The 19,699-nt window shown below is 42.5% G+C and overlaps 1 protein-coding gene across 5 annotated transcripts in view; it reads left to right on the top strand.

Moving 5' to 3' along the window:
- Positions 1-7,244: 7,244 nt before the first annotated feature.
- Cut (homeobox protein, cut) overlaps positions 7,245-19,699 on the top strand; it is a 168,376-nt gene continuing 155,921 nt past the window's right edge. For 4 of the 5 annotated variants that reach the window (XM_072004278.1, XM_072004280.1, XM_072004279.1 and 1 more), the window contains exons 1-2: positions 7,245-7,634; positions 13,835-14,650. In XM_072004278.1, coding sequence (XP_071860379.1) covers positions 14,543-14,650 — 108 coding nt within the window. In that variant the 5' untranslated portion in view covers positions 7,245-7,634; positions 13,835-14,542. The remainder of the gene's footprint in view (positions 7,635-13,834; positions 14,651-19,699) is intronic. The other variant, XM_072004277.1, reaches the window with a different exon arrangement.

The raw sequence follows: 19,699 nt of genomic DNA, 5'->3' as shown, positions 1-19,699 counted from the left end.
GAAATTGCGCATATGTTTACTTTATACGTACACGCACTTATTTCTCGACACGATGGTTCGTGTATTGCTGTAGCGACAATCGTGAATCGAACGTTTCTATCAGGAAGTCGATGGTAATATTATGTATCATTTGGTTTAAGGTCTGTGTCATGAAACATAACTGGTGCATAAAATCGTATAAACGCAAAATACGATGGGAAAAGAATGATAAATAAAATAAGCTCTAAGTTTCAGAAATTCAAGAAGCCTAGATATTAGTCCGAGCTTGAAAACATTGCACGCAGGAAGACTCTTCTCGTATCGTAGAACCTTATGCGCAGAAAGATTCTCGTCTTCTAGAACCTTACACGTATCGAGTATCGCGAGACGCTTTGAAATTGATAAATTTCTCAGTCTGATGAATCAACTGCGAGCTTCATCGAACGAGCTGACAAACAAGCTTCGAAATTAAAACAATCAACGCTTGAACATTATATTTACATATTTTTTAAAGAGATTTATTACACTGCTAGCTGAAGCAAACTTTAACCAACCATCGTCAAACAGAGCTATTTTATTCCAAGTCTGCTTCGCTCACCTCGTAATATTAAGAACTGAATTTTATTGATTCAAATTACATCCAAATCTAATATCTTCACACTTGTGAACTTTTCACGTTACTATACTAAAACTATGCTTTGTTTCGTCTCCTATATTTTACTATAAATCCAAGCATAAAGTTAACAAGCGATCGGTACAGAAAAAAAGTGTAGTAGCCATAAAGAACAAAATCATTACAAATTATCTTATCCATAACTCTACAATTAACCTAAGTATAAATAAAAGCTTATATGGATATGGTATACTACGAACAAACAAAACTACCAAATGACAGGCAATTGTACTCGAGCAACCTCAAAAGCCATCCATCACGTGTATATAAAAAGTAAAAAAAAAAAAAAAAGAGAAAAAGAACACTGAAAGAACTCGAAGGAATCAATTTTAGCAAAGAATTTAGAGAAATCGACGAATTGCAGAAAATTTGATTGGTCTGAACGAGAATTACTGTGATTTTCCGGTATTCTTGCGCATGTCCTCGATGCGGCGCAAGTTCGACACGGCTGTTTCAGTTTCTTTATTACGCGACGATTACCTTGGATTCCGCGAAACGCGGAACGCTATCGCGTTAATCGTCTGTTCTCTGTATGACTCCGGGCCGGGTATTGAGTGTCGCCTCGTACGGCGAAATATGATTCCGTAGACGTTCCTGGCCTACATTGCCACTCATTATATGATCGAAAGTAAACGCACCACGGGCCCTGGCTCTCGACAGAACGACAGGAAACAATGGGTCACGCTGCGGGACGCAGTCACAGAGACCACCGTTTCATCAGGTGTATCGTGCATCCTTCCCTGCTCTCCTCTTTGTCGGCCTGATGTTTCCGAGGGTTCGGGGAGTGGCTCGAGACGACAAGACGGGATCATTCAGGGTCATTTTGGATTTCAAGTGGGAGGAAAGACGGAACGTGGATTCGAGACTTTGTTGCCCTGTGTCAAGTTGTAATGCACGGCTTCCCGTCTTTACTACGTTTGCTGGACTTACATGTCAATGGAATCGACCGTGAAAATTGTTGATCGTCTTGGAATTAATTATTACAGGATCGTTAAAATCGGAATTTTGCAGTTGAAATCGCAAATGGCACGTACGCATGTAACTGACCGAGATGAAAATTTACGACACGCATCTATCGATCTCGCTATTTAGGTACATAATTTACCATTTCAATTTCTCATCCGATTTTGCTATTTCCATTCGAAGTATGTGTCCGTATTTAAATGTATCCAGATATTTATAAAAATTAATAACCGCAAGGTTTGCTTCAACATTATAGAAAGATCATATGAATCGTTGCGAAACCATATTGATCAACTCGGTGTATTGGAAAATACAAAAATGTGAAGATGTCAGGAAAACTGTCTTTTAAACTGTAACTGTCTTGGAATTAATTATTACAAGATCGTTAAAATCGGAATTTTGCAGTTGAAACCGCAAATGGCACGTACGCATGTAACTGACCGAGATGAAAATTTACGACACGCATCTATCGATCTCGCTATTTAGGTACATAATTTACCATTTCAATTTCTCATCCGATTTTGCTATTTCCATTCGAAGTATGTGTCCGTATTTAAATGTATCCAGATATTTATAAAAATTAATAACCGCAAGGTTTGCTTCGACATTATTGAAAGATCATATGAATCGTTGCGAAACCATATTGATCAATTCGGTGTATTGGAAAGTACAAAAATGTGAAGATGTCACGAAAATTGTTTTTTGGAATTTCTCGTTATTTATGTCATTATATTGCAATGAATGAATTTATAAAAGTAAGTCATTTGTTCCTTCGGAACTGATTATCAATGTATTTATATAATAAAATTAAGAAACTAATTAAAACTTGATCATTTTGGCTTCCGAGAAGCTCACACGTAAAGCTCTATTTGTGATTGTAGCTTGACGCGTTTATGGTAATGTTCACGAATGTTTAAAAAATGTTGTACGTGATGTAATATGTTGTAAATTAATACATTTGTTCACACAGATTATATATGCAACATGTATTTATTTTTTATGTATATAACATATTGAGATACACATTCAAGGTTGGTAAGCGTAATGCTAAAATTATAGTAAGCCTGAACATGTGCTCGTATTTTCAAAGTGTACGCCAATTTCCCGGTTTCGCGAAATATCGTTGTTCAAGTTTCTTTTTCTTTTTAATAAGAAGACAAGTGTAAATGCTTCATGAAAAGTATGCCGTTACAGACATTTAAGGCTTTGCATTACCCAAGGAAGAGTTTCTTTGTGTACTTTCAGAGGAAAGTAATGCACAGCAGATGGCCGTGCCCAACGCAAAGAACTTGGATCTTATTTCGTGAGATCCTAAGAATTGCATTCGAATGGCATCAAGTGGCAAACATAACTTAAAACTTCGTTTTAATCCCTTTCCACCTTGCTTCTGACGCTTACCTTAAGTGTACCATCGTAAATATGTGGTAATAACGATAAAGCCAGAGTGTAGAGCAATTCAATGTACATAAATGTGCAATCAAAGAAACATCATATCGAATGCATGCTCTCTTTTACCTTGTTTTCGTATACATAATTGGATTAGTAAAATTGGTTACACTTGAATGTTCAGTGATTAAGAAGAAAAAAATATGTAATTATCAATATACGTATATTAAGTAATAAAAAGCATTCAAATTGCGACATCGTTGTATCACCGTGTACGTGTATTGAACTGATATCGCTAACAAGCAGTTACTTATTCCAAATACAGTGCAACCACAATTCTGAGAGAACGAGTTACGAAACGATTTAGGGCTAAATCGAGGTATTATACATCGTTTAATTATTATTTCTACCTTGATTGCATTTCTTCTTGTTTTGAAAACTCGCGACAAGTTACAATATAAACACACATTCAGACTCATGTCCGAGTAACATACCGTTACAAATTGCCGTACTAATAATTTCCAATGAAACAAACGAATATTAAATACCGAGAACACTAAAACGAAAATTATTTCAACTAATAAGAAGTACGAATCTTCCTTAATCAACAGCCAAAGACCAAAGAAAGTAACTAAAAAAGCAACGCCAACGATCTGCTTAAATTTCTCAAATTTCAAACACCCATGACAAAATATGGAAAAAAAAGGAAAAAGAGTGGCTTACCAGTAAAAGAGCAGGATGCAAAAGTTTCCGTTCCCGTGGTCGAAACACAGGCCCGTATCGACGATCGCGAGCGTCGTCCCCCACTCTTGACAATGAGATGGAGAGAGAGAGAGAGAGAGAGAGAGAGAGAGAAAGGAGGAGGAGAGAGAGAGAAAAAAGCGACATCCCCGTTGACATCTTCGCGGCGCAAGCTATGAAAGTGCCTATACAGGTTTTTGAGACGGTGAAGCGAGCGAAGATAAGGGTGGAAAAACGTCGGGTCGTGTGATCGTCGTGAAAGCGGCCGGGTAGTGGGGGATCACGAGGGGTTAGAACCTGCGCCTAAGTTTACCCTTTCCCGGCGCATGCTCCTGCACCACTTTTCCCACCCTGTCGCCGAGGTTTGACTCCCGATATGATCGGAAAAAGGAGCCAGAAGCTAAACTGCCACCACCACCGCCACCCCCTGCCCACCACCCTCGTGAACTCGTTTTCAGCCCCTAGTATTTTCTGTCGTTACCGTGCCCGCTAAACTACGACCATTTGGATTCATTGAAACTCACGGCCATCCCGCGAAACATCTTCAAACCGAAGATACACCGGAAAGCCACATCGGAAATTCCATTCACTTTGATTTAGGTTCAAGTTTGTCGAACTCTTGGAAATTTTTGCGGACTAGGTTTTTCGAGAACGCGGAATTTGTGGCACGTAGCTATTGAAAATTTGTAGCGGATTATTTGCTTTTTTAATTTGTTAGGTGAGGAATGTTAGTTAACAGGAGTTCTTCCTGATGTCTAATAATTAATATATTAAATTTCTTTGTTTTTGAATTCCATAACTTTTTAACGCATTATATCATTTGACACATAGGAGTAAATTATATTTATATTTGGAAAGATTAAAACCGAGTTATCTGAAATTGATTAATTTTTAAATGCCTTTTATTTTCTGATCGATAAAAGCTCTTGATCGAAGATCCGATTAATAGTTTAAAGATAAATTGCGTTCTTGTTGAGAAAGAACCTACATTATTGTTTTAATGCAGAAAGGATAGTAATTGAATAAAAAATGACAGGCTGTATAAAAATTATGGTTTATTACCACGTAAACTGGACGGTGATGAAAGAGAACGTAATTAATACGTTGTTGATGATTTAAATGCTTTTTTTTAATTTTGCACAAGTTTCAAGCGTTTATTCATCTGTAATAATGGAAAATGAAAGATTCAGTTTTATATCGTCTAGCGAGTTGTACATTTTTTAACTTGTCATTTATGACAACATAAACCACCTTTTATAATATATATTGAGTTATTGTTTTAATCATTCTACATCTATCCTGTATAAAGCAAGAGCAGAATTATAATTCTACGATAAATTCATATTAATAAATTCCGTTTCAACTTATATCAAATGGTAAAATCTATTTAGGTAGAATGAAAATTTCTTATCATAAATTTTTTCAAGCGAACACAGTCACGTGAAGGTAAAAAGAACTGGACAATGGACGATAGATTTCTTTAAATACGATTAGGATAGAAATAATTTATTTCCATATTCTTGCCCTCTTGTATTAATCGAATGTACTATCCTATTTTTCCCTAATCGTACTGCAAAAGTGATATACCCAAAAATTGCAATAATTACAAGTGAAATATTACATAGGCTAATTCTAATTCTTGTAGAAAAGTTTATTCTGTCCATAGACAAATAGATGAATGAATAATTCGCAACGTGTAATCTACAGACATTAATAATTACTGTTACCATAGCAGTTAACATCGTTATTACTGTTACGACTATTTCTATAATCCTGAAATTGGTGTTACGAAACCTGAATCTATTCTAGAACGTAATTTACAAGCAAAATTACGTTATTTATTATTCATTAAAAAATATAGATCTCGGAACAATGTATAGATAGGCAATGACTATATATATTAATAACAATTAAATTACAATATTATACAAATATTGTTATTGTCATAATTATATTTAAAATCATTAATGTTTTTATATTTCGCATCTCTACTATCGTTTTTATCGCTAATGTTAATTCTTTCTTTCACAAAATTGCGACGAACGAAATTTCATCTTTTAATAAAAAGCGCAAAATAAGAGATCAACTGGAATGTATTTTCTTTCAACGATACTTTTTCGAAACTAATTCTCGAAATGGAAAGTCCACGTGAACTTTTCCGCCAGAAAAGACTACTCGATGCAAGAAATGTATTCAGGAACATTTTCCTGCGATGAAAAATTTCAAAAAGACAAAGTACGAAGTATAAAAGAAAGACGACCCACGTGAATTCCTTTCGAGTTATCTAAGTTATCTAAAAAAGTTTTCCTTTCGATAGAGCAAACCGAAAGACAATTCCCTGGTGAAAAATTGCACGCTGCTCTTCTCTTTTTCTTATTTCTTTCCTCGTAATGAACCTTATTCAAGGTAGGGAAACCGTGACCTTAGTTTTGTGTCGAAAAATGTTTGATACATTTACTGCACAATGGAAATGTTTTTTCCAAATTACCCAGAAAACGCAAAACCTCAAGTCTATTAGTTTCGTATTAAAGGTCTGGAAAGATCATATGTGTATTTCTATTTCGATTGCGGAGATTCTGATGTGTTTTATCTCCATACGTATACATCTTAGGAAAAGTTATTACCGTCGTCGTTGAAATTTGGTTTTGTTACCTGAAGCACCTGTCGATATTTATGATACGCTATAAATCATTACATATTTAAATCTGTATTAGATACATAGTTATTTCACTAATTTCTCGAAAGAATCCTCTTTCGTAATTAACGTTTAAATATCACGATCGTCGTTTAATAACAGCAGAGTACTTTCCATCTCGAAGACAAAACGTAAAATTATTTCTAACGCAACTTCAACAATCCTCTTCGAAAGTAACATTCTCTCAAATACCACTGCTATTACAAATCTCACAAAGCTCACGACTTCCTCAAACAAAATACCATTGTTCGTACGAAATCTTTAAAATCTACCCTACACGATACTATACGTACGAAAAAAAAAAAAAAAAACAAAAGAACACTCACAAATGAAACGTTAAAATCAGTCTCACTTGGCTCAAACTCCTTCGCAACTACGCCGTAATCCGCTCTTCCATACAAAATATCTCATTTCCTGGCAAAAGCAACAGCAACGCGACTAATCCGTGCGAAAGTGCATACGCATAAAAGAAGCAACAAATCACTGGCAGGAATGAGTCTGCTGGTACGCAAAGTTCGGTGGAATCCGAAGGCAACGGGAGGCGGAACGCAACCCTTCTTTCCGATCAGGCCGTTGAAGTCACCGATACTTCCGATAGCTGATACAGCGCATCGTGTCCTCGTGGCCGTTGCTGGAAGGGGTGCCGGCTGGTGGTGGGGGTGGCCACCCTTGCGTTTCTGCGGCTGGTTTGGCCGCGCGGCCGCGCCGTGGCGCCACCGTACAGCCTGCGCGGCGGACGTCCCTTGGCGCCGCGCCGCTCAACTTTTGTCCAACCGTGAGTGGCTGGCGGCCGCGTGAGACGCTCGCTTTCGCGCATCGCGATGCGACACGTTGCCATCGAACGCATTCACCGGACGCTCGTTCCTCGCGACAATCCGTCACCGCGAGAAAACTACGAATTTCGATGAACGAAGGAAGGAAGAGGATACACGGCCATGGACAATAGTTTCGCCGGGGTGGAAAAGTGCGTGGCTGGAGGGATGACTGCGAGGGCTGCAGGAGCCGAGCGTTCGAGTTAGTCTCGGCCAGAACACAGGCCCAGTAGGATCTACGTGCACGCACTGGAGCCGCGTACGGTGCGTGGACTAAGGAAACCGAGGGTTAGGAGAGACTCCCCACCCCTTCACTGGCCGCGATCGCGAGTTTCGCATGCGACGATTATTGTGCCACGACCAACGGACCGCTGCGAGTGCACAGGTGATTGTTTGTGCTAATTATTGTGCTGTGACTGTGTTCCCCATCGCGATTTCGCAGCAAGGTCGACGTTATCGCGAGAATATGTTTAGTTTTCGTTTCTATTCGTTGTTATCGTGTCTGGCGTGAAGGAACTGCAATTGGTAGCCCTTTGATCGCGATCTCGCAGCATCTTCAGCCAGTTCACGCGCACGCACGTGCAGCCGTGCCCTCGGATTATCTGAAAGCCGAAACGCGACCGGCTCGAACGTGACCATCGGACGGATTCCTGATCGTCGCTTGCTCGACTCTATCTCGACCGGTCAACCAACTCGGCCTCGACAGAGAGAAAAAGGAACGCGGAGAACCCGAGAACCGAGTGATAGCGCCTAGCTGACTGTTAGAATCTAGTCGGCGTTCTTGGCCAGCATCGAGCTACGCCGCAGAACTGATTAAGTCCTAAGAAACTGCGAACCAGCAAATCAACTTGAAAATACCACTGTCGTTCATCTCATCGTTGTTTTCGAATCGTTCGTGTCGCTCGTCGATTCACATATTCTTCTCGAGTATTCTTCGGTGGTCTCCTTTGAAAATTCGTCCTCGTGAAGTGATTCGTGCGACGATTTTGTACGTTGAATCCCTTCTATTTGAAATACTTTTTTGTGGAAGGAATAGCTCGTAGATGGTACAGAGGAATTTGCAATGAATTTTCCTTGGAAGAGAAATTTTTGCAGAGGGACGCTTGTGACAGTTTAAAATTGATCGTCGAAATGTTTCGTCTGGAAAGAAAATTTGATGAATTTTCCGCTTGGGATTGCTCTAGTCCGGGGAATATTTCTGTGATTCTCGTGGAGGACAATTTTATTTGATTCGATTCTCGTCGATTCGGTTCGTCGCTGAAAGGAAATAAAAATTTGTTGCGTTCTAAGGAACTGTAATCCAAGTCGTTGATTTTTTGCAATGGTAGTGATTGGAAATTTCGTTAATCTCCCGAAGAACATCTCGTAACATCCATGCGAATTTTTTGAAACTTCGTTCCTGCTTTAAAATACTTTTAACCAAGTGCACCACATGCTCGGTCAGTTTAATTGCAAACAATCTTCCTCAAGGACTTGCCTCGGAGTGACCCTTCGCCTCTAACGAATTCGTCGAAAGTAATCGAATTTTCCTCCAAAAATTCAGTGATTCTAAATTCCTGACAGTTCTTCGAGTAACGAATTCCTCTACGAACTTCTCTAAAAACGTCGCTCTCCCCTTCAAAACGTTCGACACGCTCAAAATTAAAGAGAACAGATCAAATTTTAATCAATTTCAAAATCGTGTTTCCTTGCACTATCAGCTTTCTTCTAAAAACGCGACACTCAGATAATACAATTTTTCTACAAAAACATCCCTAAAACGTGTTCTCCACCGTAACAAACCAGTGCATCGTCGAAGACTACGCGCACCAATGAAAAATCTCATCGTCGTGTTCTTCGATTCTGCCTCTGCGGACAGAAAAGCTCAGCTCGGAACCCCCGTTTCGCGTGCAGCAACCCCGCGTGCAGCGATCGTCTTATCCGGCGAAAAAAAATCCGCGCGATGTCCCTGAGCGCGGCTCTTGAACTTAGTAGTGTTGTGCGCATCCTTCGCTCGCCTGAAGATATTGTTACAATCGCCCTCGAATAGCGTCGCGTTGCTTTTCGAACGGGGGTCGCGACGCGAGGGGCCGCGGGGGCTGTCGTTTATCGTCGACCAGTATATTGAGTAGCGTGCGACCGCGAGAAGAAAGCGAGTCCAGGTGCTGCGACCAGCGAAATTCCACCGGCGAGACAGTCATCCAGATTCGCCATTTCCATCGCTTCTTTTTTCTTCCATCCGCCAGTTAACCACCCCTTTCTTCGACCACCTCATGGTCAGCTTCGAATCTTTTTTCTCCTGGCTTTCTTTTTTTCTTTCTGATAGATGTGCTCGATATTGATCGAACAGCGTATCTACGCTCCACTTTTGCTGCAACGTATTTCAGTGGTGGATGATGTTTTCGAGTATTTTGTGAGTTTTGATAGATGTTTAGGTTGGTTAGGGTGGTTGACGATAAGGGGGTGTAAGGGACTATTCAGTGCTTAACAGGCTTAGCAAGGCGGTATTCCCGCGCAGTGTGTGTGAACCGTTGATGGAAGACGTTCTTCGGTGCAACGTATGTAATGGAGAACGTAATGAAAGATACTAGTGCGGTTTTGTGCAAATGTTTCTTTTCTTTTACTCTTCGGTGGACATTGAAAAGTGTAGAAGGAAAATTCGAAATTATTATACTCGATACCTTCAGACTACCACTAGGTACTTGTACAAGGTAAAGAACACACGAGAGAAATTATTTTAGCAAATACTGTTACATATGAGCAGAGGAATTTTCGGAATAATTCGCAATCGGTTTCATCAAAATATTCGAGGTATTCCTTCGAATTCGAATATTTGTTATCTCGTTGTCTTTTTTTTTTTTTTTTTTCCCCCGTTAGCGAATTATCGCAGAATAGAGAAATTCCTCGCCAGCGATTTCTTCGTCGATTTTTCGTCGGTTCTCGGTGACTTTCGAAGGGAGAGACGAGCTGGTTTCTCGGAGGCGAGCCGCGTGGAATTCCATGTCTTATAATTCCAAGACGTCGCGATTCATCGGCGCAGGGATCGTTACGAAATTCGCGGCAACAATGTGTTGCGCTCGGTCGGCGAAGACGCGTGATGGCGATGCACGCGGCGCGTGTACGCGCACGCCGGTCCGCGTTGACAAACTAATCCCTGCGTTATATCGGGTGATCGTAAAGCACGCGGTGACAAGTCAACAGCCGCGTAGTATTTTCGTGGGCGGCTGCGACGAATTTTCGCGACGCGTTTCGCGGATGCCGACTGTGTCTCGTCGAACACGCGGCGCACGTATACACGTTCGCCGGTAGAAATTTCTCCCTATGCCATCTCCGGATCGAGCAACGACCGTTTCGCCTCCTCCATCCGAGAAATTCGACGTTTTGTCATTTCTATAATTCCTTTGCAATTTGTCTTGCGGTTAATTTCGACGTGTTACCAATTTCGAAACATATGGAAGAGCGAGTTGAGAAATTTTCATTCTAACGAGCGTTTTTATAAATTTCGATAAATTCTATATCGAGAAATTGCGTTAAGCGGTTCAAAATTTGCCCATCGAGAGTCGTTTATATTCGTTCTGCTGCGTGAAGAGTATTTTGCATATTTGGATAATTCGTTCAAAAATTCGCATTTAACGATTATTATACCGATTGCTATCTACATCCTTTTTATCGCATAAGAACAACCATTTTTTCTGCATTACGTGTTCTTATTTCGAACAGCTTTTCGTCAATCATTCGCAGACGCAATAATTTTGCTCGTTTATTTCGCTTCACATTAATTAACACGCTTCCTCCGTTAAGAGGCAACAATTTTCATCAAAATTTACCAACCAAACGTAATCGTTTTCCTCCTTAAAAATTCCAATTCTCGTTCGATTCTTAGACCAGCGAATTTTCTACAACTTGGCTGAATTTTTTTCCACGTTTTCTTATTTCCGCCAAGCTTCCTCAGCTCGAGTTTATCGACGAATAGACTACACGATGAAATCGTCGTCCGAAACGGGGAATTTTCGAACGAAACTCGGACGTGAAACATCGATGATTCCATGACACGGGAAATCGATGAGCCGAAAGGCACAGCAACAAGTACGCGGCGTTGGTGGCGTGAATCGAGTTACAGTTGTTTTCGTTTCCGCGTCAACAGCGACTATCATCCACCAGCGATGATTAACTCGTGTAACCGGTGAACGCCGCGGAAATTAAAGTTGCATTATCCAGGACCCGGCGCCAGTTAACTCGACTGTCACGAAGTGTGCTTAACACGGTAACGCGGATTAACGCGTTCGCCGGAAGCCGCGCGTCTTTCACGGTTTGCGGTAATCGGGGGACGTTGCTTCGACGATCGTTTCATCCGTCAGATTCTTCGATTTTCCACCAACGTTCGGCAGAACTTCCATCTTTTCCTCCAACGAGTATTTTATTTTTTCCTAAAAAAAGGTCGCAGTATTTTTGAGAATGTACATTCTCGGTGTTTTATAAATCTTGAGGACATCATTGTGATGTAAAGTTGTGACGAAACTTGCCAAGTTTGAAACACACAATGGTGGTTGATGGAAGAGGGTAAGTCGTTGGAGTTTTTTTGGAAGTTTTCATTAGCGTTGCTGCATTATCACTTCTTCGCGATTTCATTTGGTTGTAAGATTTCTTAGTACACGTTGTTGCATTCGAAACTGTAATTGGAATTATCTAGGAATTTAATTGCAGGCAAGTTTTTCTTCGTATTGAGAATATTGATCTCGCCACAAGTTTAAACCTACTGTTATCCTTCATTCGTGTCAAGTTTAATTAACTCTGCTGAACGACAAATTTCAAACGTTGCTATAATCATTGGCTACCGATTCGAATTTCCTCGCAGCCCTTCAAAATTCCATCGCGTTGTCTTAGAAAATACGTACCGTATCGTGACATGTTGCGTACGTATTTGGTCCCGTACTTTCCACTCGATGAATCAACTTCTTCGTCAGAATGTTTATCATAGATCATTGGAATTGTTTTGTATATCGCCTGTTTATTTTCTAAAAGTATCATAGCCAAATTACAGTCGTATCGAGTACGTTAGGATACCAACGGAGATACGAGATAGTGCAAGAACACAGTGTAATCAAAGTTGCTCGCACGTCGTTGAGATTCCCGGAAACCAGGAATTCTGTGGTAACCGAAAGTTAGTAAGAAACTATTACGATCTGAATTTCGACCATTCCACATGTAAGAAATTTCAAACAATTCGCAATTTTCATTTTCAAGTCGATTACAAAATACTTCATTTTAGAAATAAAGGCAGTGAATTCTCGCAAGAAGCTAGGTTGTCATTTGTATTCCCATTTCACTAATCATAATGCGTAAATAACGCGAATAACGCACGCTTTCGCGGTGTTCCTATCGACCTCGTGTTCTCCTGCGTTCCGTTGTCCGCGACTTTTATTTTCGGTGAAAATCGTAGTCGACGCTAGAAACGCGAGGGGAGCACAGGCTTAAACGTTCGACCCTTTCGCCGTGGCGTAATCTCCGCGAGTATTCAGCGTACACGTGTTGAACCATTGCCCTAAATTTCGAGAAAGTTCCACGTCCAACTAATAGCTTTCAATTGTCACGCGTAAATTTCAGCAACGATAAAAAGAAAAGAAAAAGGAAAAAAAAATAAAAGTATATCGTGGAAAAAACTAGTCTTGTACCCTCGTGGCTTGTGATCGATATCGCTCGTCGGAAGAGATTCTCCATAAACAAATCGTAAAAGAAAGAAACGTTCTAGCAGAGACGTTCGAAGTACAAACGGTCGCTTCGAGCTAGTAAATTCAGGCGAAGAACGACTCTTGTATCGAAAAGTTGACTGCGACATGGAGTCAGTTGAGAAGCAGAAGGGGCAAAGGGCCGGAGATCGCGGTATTCCATGGTGAAGGGGTCGAAGAAGAAAAAAAGATGGAGGGCGTCGTGTCGGTGGCAAGGCTGCGCTTCGAAAAAAAGCCCGGTGGTGCTGGCGCGTCGGTAACCCCTTCGAAACTCAATCACACCTCGTTCTGGTGCGGCCGAACGTCTGAAAATCGTAACGGCGCTCGCAACAAAGGTAACGCTCAGTCACCAACGAGCAATCGAAGGGTTACTGTCTGCGGGGCGGTCGGGTGGGTTGATGGGGCGTGTGGAGGGTAGGTAAGGGGGTAGGGGGACCACCGCGGACCAAGGGACTGGGGGTTTCGATGGTGAGGAGAAAGAGCGGGGGGATGACGAGGGGGGCGAAAATAAGAAACATAGATACAAAGAGGAGGGAGACGTCGGGAGAAAAAGAGGAAGGAAAGAAGAAGGGAACCGACGATCGGCAGGGGTTGGAGAAAAGGGCGGTCGGGGAGCTGAAAATATGAGATCCGCTCTGGTAGGGACCACCTAGCCAGCCTCCGGTCCTTTCCGTGGCGTCTCCCTTCTCCGCGCAGCTTATCCCCACCGCGACCACGCTCTCCTCTGAACGCGAGAGCCGCGAAGGAGAGTGGGGGAACCGGGCGGCGTGGGATTGGGCAGCCGGTGGGCCGGCCGACCCCCACCACGCCGCCCGTGCTCCGCCTAATCCCCTCTAGCGGCCGTGCACCTCCTCCAGACATCGCATCGGTCGTTCGGTAGCTCTTAGTTTCAGGTTAGGAGCCTGCTAGGACGGGTCTCGTACTCTCTTCCTGAAGTCAGCCGTGAGAAGAGACGAGACGAGACGAGACGAGGGCGAGACGAGGGAAAAACCGGAGCCAGTGAAGTGTGACCGCGTGCAGTGTACCTATATGTTTGTCGGTTTTTCCGCGCGAGTGTGGGTGTGATGCCGCCGCGAGTAGTAAGAGCAGCAGCAGCAGCACGACGACGACGGGCAGCCTGACGTCCGGCCTGAATCCAGATTCGAAGAACACCTGGTGCCGAGAGCCAGGAGCGTACGTCGATGACTTTGGTGAACTCGGAAGGGACATTGTGCGATTTCGTGTGACCGTGGGGCCAGTGTGTGGTGCGACGGGTCCAGTGTGTTCCGGGACAGTGTCCGGGACTAAGGAACAGGAAGAGACGGTAGCGACGGGCCCGCCGGCCGAGGCGTGCGCCCCAGGAGGCGTCGGCGGCGCCGGCAAACCAAGGGGAACAGTTTTGGGCCCGGCGGAGAAGTTCGAAGCCGTCAAAGTGGCTTCGTCACTGGGCCTCCAGGGGCCTTCAGCGCCGATAGGGGCCCAACTACTGGCTACTGGCGGTTCGGAGGATGCACCGTCCGTGTACCACGCGAATCTGCTAGCCAGCAGCAACGCGTCCGTGCTCCAGCAGCCCGTTCTAGCCAGCCTGAACACGCCGGCACTGGCCAGCATGCAGGCCTCTGCGGAGGCCAACTCGCTGGACATTCAGGCCATGCAGTCCATGGACTGGCTGTTCAAGAAGGAGCGTATATACCTGCTCGCCCAGTTCTGGCAACAGGTAAGTGCTCGACGTGCGTCATCTCGTGTTTTCTGTGATCCTCTCTCCTATCTTGGTACGCGCGTGTGTATACCATCAGTGTCGTCAGAAACAGATATTATACAGCAGCGACCCTCTGCACCCTCGAACGTGTTCGCTCGAGTCGATCGCCTCTAACCACCCAAGGGAAACGCTCCGTTTCCAGCTGCACAGTCCCCGGTTTACCGCGGACACTTGTAGCTTCCGGGCCCGGTGGAGCGCGACAACCATAAATGTGATTGTGACTCGGGGCCCAAGTGTGTGATCGCAACGTCAACCTTCGAATTATCATCATCGGTATGAGAAATCGTGCGGTGACAGTGTAGCTGACAGTTGAAATTCCCATCAGCCATAGCAACCATGGAAATTTACCATTTCTTAGTGACTAGCAATTAGTAAAGGAATATTTAGTGATTAGAAAGGATCGATCGTGATGTGCAGATTCTCAAGTCAAATTCTCGAGAGTAAAACTAGTGAGCGATATTTCGCGATCTCGTAACATCAAATCGAATCACGTTGCCGTCAGTCTTTCCACTGATAATTGCCGGTCAGGTTCCCGGCCACTTGGCCGACCCCGAGTTTCAACGAGGGTGCGAGGGTGGCGAAGTTTCCCCGGCACTTGCTGTTTCGAGGATAGTTCAGCGATTTAGGGGATGGCTTGACCGACTTGCGGCAAAGTGGCCCACATACAGTGGTTGACAACCTCATTTTCTTTCGGCATGGCGTATGTAAAGAAATGGTCGTACTGCTATGTGTAGGCAATCGAGAAGTGTCACTTTCGCCATAGAAGAACGTTCGTCAGATTTGTACTTTTTCTATAATCGTAGCTACCATCGAGAGTCTTTCCGCGAACGAATTTCAGCCTCGAGAAAAATGCCAGTTTCCGTAGTCAATTTCGTCAAATCCTTTGTGCAAAGAATTAATTATAAATATTTATTTGTTGGTAATATTAAATACCTGCCTATCCGAGTGTCTCGAAGGATGACAGAAGCGTCTAAATTTCGTATATTTCTAACGAACGTGAATCGAAAGAAATTCAAAGGAGCAGAATCTTATAGAAAATATGCAGAGCAAGTGAAACAAAACTCTCGTTTGGTTGCGACCATAAAAATACGAATTTGTATAAACATTCGCCGTGTAGTCATAAAGATATTAGTTTCGTCTTAAAAATCGGCTATCAACGATAGAGATCGTTGTTTGCAAGTGTTTGTCAGTTATAGCTGGTTGGAAGAAGTTTGAAAAAAATTGCAATTGTCAGAGGTGTGTTGGTGGTTTGAAAGAGACGATAGTCCGCATAAACAAACTGACATAGAAGCATTTCCTAGTTCCGCTGGTTTATCGACTGACACGTGAGAGACATTTTTACAAGCTGTTCTTGATTTTGCATATCTTGGACAAGACAGGCCGACGATATTTTCTAAACGTTTGGAACACGAAGCAGGTTAATCTACGAAATTAACGGAAGCGTAATTATACAAATTTTCTGTCCGTTGTATCGAACCGAGGCTTATCATCGTCGGTGATTTTCTTTTTAAAGTGTGTTCGAGCCGCGCTACTTATGGCAAAACTCGTTCCGCCATCAATTTCTTTATTTCACGCGAACCTGTAACGCGAATAAATGCGGTTATTTATTTACCTTGCACCACGAACCAGTGAGAAGAGACGCGATACAAAGTTGACAGCTCTGCACATCTCCTGCTATTTCCTGACACTTAATATTTTATACGAAACGCAGAAGCTTCTTCTTCTTACGACCAATCAAAATATACATATTCAGAATTTTTCGTCGTTATTATGGAAATACTGTTTAGAATTAATGAATTCCTTGGTCCATGAAGCCTATCATCTACATACTTAATTATCTTTGAATTCCTAGGCCCATGAATTATCGTGTAATTATCTTGGAATATAATTGAATTATATAGCTATATTAGTCAATTATAAATTTCACGTTTAGATGACACACGGCTAATATATGCGCGTGAAAATATATTGGAAACGTGATTTAAATTATTTTCTTCCAAGTTTAAGTACGTTCGCTTGGTCGTTAAAACTCTCAGTCTTGGAAAGTTACAAATTTTTCGAAGATCACACGTCACGTGTTTTCCTCCTATTTCAATTTATTAACCCGCTCTATGTTAGGAACGTTCATCTGGAAAACTCCACTACGCGTAACTTACCTTTCTCTAAATTTAAACATAATATCGCGTTCGGTATTGAAAATCTTGAAAAGTAATTTCTTACAAAACACACATGATGTATCTCTCGTTATATTCGAGTGGCTATGCCATTGCTTTTATCGACAGAAAATGTCTATCTCGATAAACTGTCGATGTCACGAGTTATCTCTGAAAAATTACCAACAGCGAAAGAAAAAAATAAAATACTAAATTACAAAGAATAATACGTCGCGCGTATGTTATAGGTTGAGGTTGGCTGTAAACTGGCGACGATCTTTTCTCATAGCGTTGGTGCCGGTCGGCTAGATGTTCCCGATAAAATACGACCGCTTAATAACGCGCGAACTAGTCCCGTACCGGTACAAGATTACAAGCTAACCGGGTCGCCACTATTAATGCCACATAGTTTCATAATTATGTGTATTGATTAGACCGCGGGTTAACGACGCCGGAACGTGGCTCGAATGCCCGGGAAGTGGAAGACTCATCGCGTTCACCAGTTTCCGTTGTTTCCACGCGTGCTCCTCCAACTTGTCGATGTACCATCGTCTCTGTCGTTCGTTTTTAGCAGCTGCTTGGAAATTTTACACGTCGATATTTGTGAAACGCGGAGACAATTATTGGCAAAGCTTGTCGTCACGTCCCCTTTCCCGACTTAATTCGCTCGGACGTAATCGCAATAGACGCGGTGCAGAAAGGTCGTAGTGAGAGGATCGATGAAGCGGTATAACCTGCTGACACGTTTCGGAGGAAAGTGAAAACGCCAAAAGCCAACCCGCTCGTCGTTCAACCGTCGACCGTGATTAAACCGTGGTCAGGCAATCTCACGATTTTCCCAGCTATTCTTTCAGGGTGAAACGAACATTCTTTCGTCGAGTAGCGAGCGGTGACTCAGTCAACGGTTTCGGTTTCTTGGAACGCTGACAGCCGTACTCCGATGACATATGCATGATTTGACGATGTTGCGTGAAAACGGAACATTTTTCGTCGATATGTAATGGCTGATCGAAAAAAAGTTGACTTACTATCGAGAAATAGGACGAATTAATAAACTTGTTTTAAGGATTAAGTATTGTTTCTGTTTGTCGCAAGACAAACACGTAATTTGTTTATATTTTTGAGATTAGCTTTCCAATCTTCTAGAATGTATCAAATCTCTAATTAGATTGTACTGTTTATTTTTGGAGGTTTGCTAAAGGTGGTAAAGGTATTGTTGTGGCAACACTCTAACGATACTCTAACGTTATTAACAGACGAGGTGAGGCAAGGTTCTGTGAGAAGCATTATTTTCTATAAATGTATTGTCCATTATGGAAAATCTGATTTCTCCGTTATAACCTATAATTAGACGCGTATCATTAACCATGAAAAATTTCAATTTTCCGCAGATAACATTATACGTGTTCATCGAAAGATGATCAAAGAACGGTATCTCTTACAGTAATTTATAAAAAAAAATACTTCTGCTCGTAGCGTAGAGCAAAGAAAAATTGCACCATCACATTGATATCTAATCTCGTGAGAATCGATTCTCCTATCGATCGTTACCCTATCCTGTACAAACTTTCCCATATTTTTGCCTCGATCGTAGCTACGTATCAGCTACAGACGAATAATTGGAAAATTAGAAACGCGCGTCGAAGCAGTGTCGATCGACGATGATTCTGGAATCGACGCGCTCGTTAAGAAATTCCTGCTGGCTCGTCCGTCAGTCAGGCAAAAATATGCCCGTCTCGCGAGGATTGATTTACGCGGGCGGCCAAAAGCGAGGTCACGCCGCACGTTTCCCGATTTTTAACGAAACCCTTCTCCTCCTCCTGCTCCCCTTCCCTCCTCCTCCACTTCTCCCGTCATCTTCCCGTGGTGGAGTTAGGCGAATGCGTGATTCAGCCGGTGGTAGCCTTGGAAAAATCGCTGCTACGCCAATTATTAGTTGTTCGCGAAAGGGACGGAGGCGCGTTTCGTGCGACTGAAAATTCGGAGAGGAGAGACAGAGCCGGCGTCCGGTAGAGTTTCCACGGAGCGGCCGTGCGCGTGGAACGAGACCACGAAGCGTACTCCCAATTAGGAGCGTGTCGACCGTGAATGGACAAAAGTTTTGCCATGACTCGGCTTCCCCTGCCGGCTCCCCACCCCATGCTCACCGTACCCCCACCAGCGCCAGCGATCCGAATAGGAGTAGGGGGATCCCTGACGCGGTTCCCGAGATCCCCGAGTGGCGGCGGCACTTGCCGAGACGCGGAGACGTGAGTCACGCGTGCTCCGATGCCGGTGAGAAGAGCAGCCGCGCGGACATTCGTCTGTCGGGTGCTAAGTCACTAGCGACGGAGACGCGCTCTGCTTTTGTTATTAGATCGATTCTTTTCGGGTTAATTCATGCAGGGCGAAAACTTTCATATATAAATACAAAGAAATAGTAAGTTTAATGTTTTCGGTAGAATTGCTGCTTCGCGATTACAATATCGTACTTTGTAATTTTGATATAGCAAAGTGGGAAACGCGATCTATGTTCTAACGAAGATGTATATATCTGATGATTCTGAATTAATCGAAGAATGTTGAAATGTACAAAATGTACGCTGGGTGAAGTATAGCGAAACGGTGTACTAGATTTAACAATATAATTCCTTTTTTTTTTTTTTTGCAATTAGAACGCGCAAAGTTTTGGAGATTCAAATAATTCAAATAATTTTAGGAAAATTTTGGAAGATTTAGATCTACTTCAGTGGTTAAAATAAACGAATCATTTACAAAAGGTATATACCGATTGCTGTGATCGACATTCGATCCTGTATCTTAATTTAAAACCAATTGGCAATATTTTTACCATTATTACGGCCAAATTTGAAGA

The sequence above is a fragment of the Bombus fervidus genome, chromosome 5 (genome assembly GCF_041682495.2).
Source record: "Bombus fervidus isolate BK054 chromosome 5, iyBomFerv1, whole genome shotgun sequence".
Taxonomy (NCBI): domain Eukaryota; kingdom Metazoa; phylum Arthropoda; class Insecta; order Hymenoptera; family Apidae; genus Bombus; species Bombus fervidus.
This window is presented reverse-complemented; position numbering and strand designations above follow the sequence as displayed.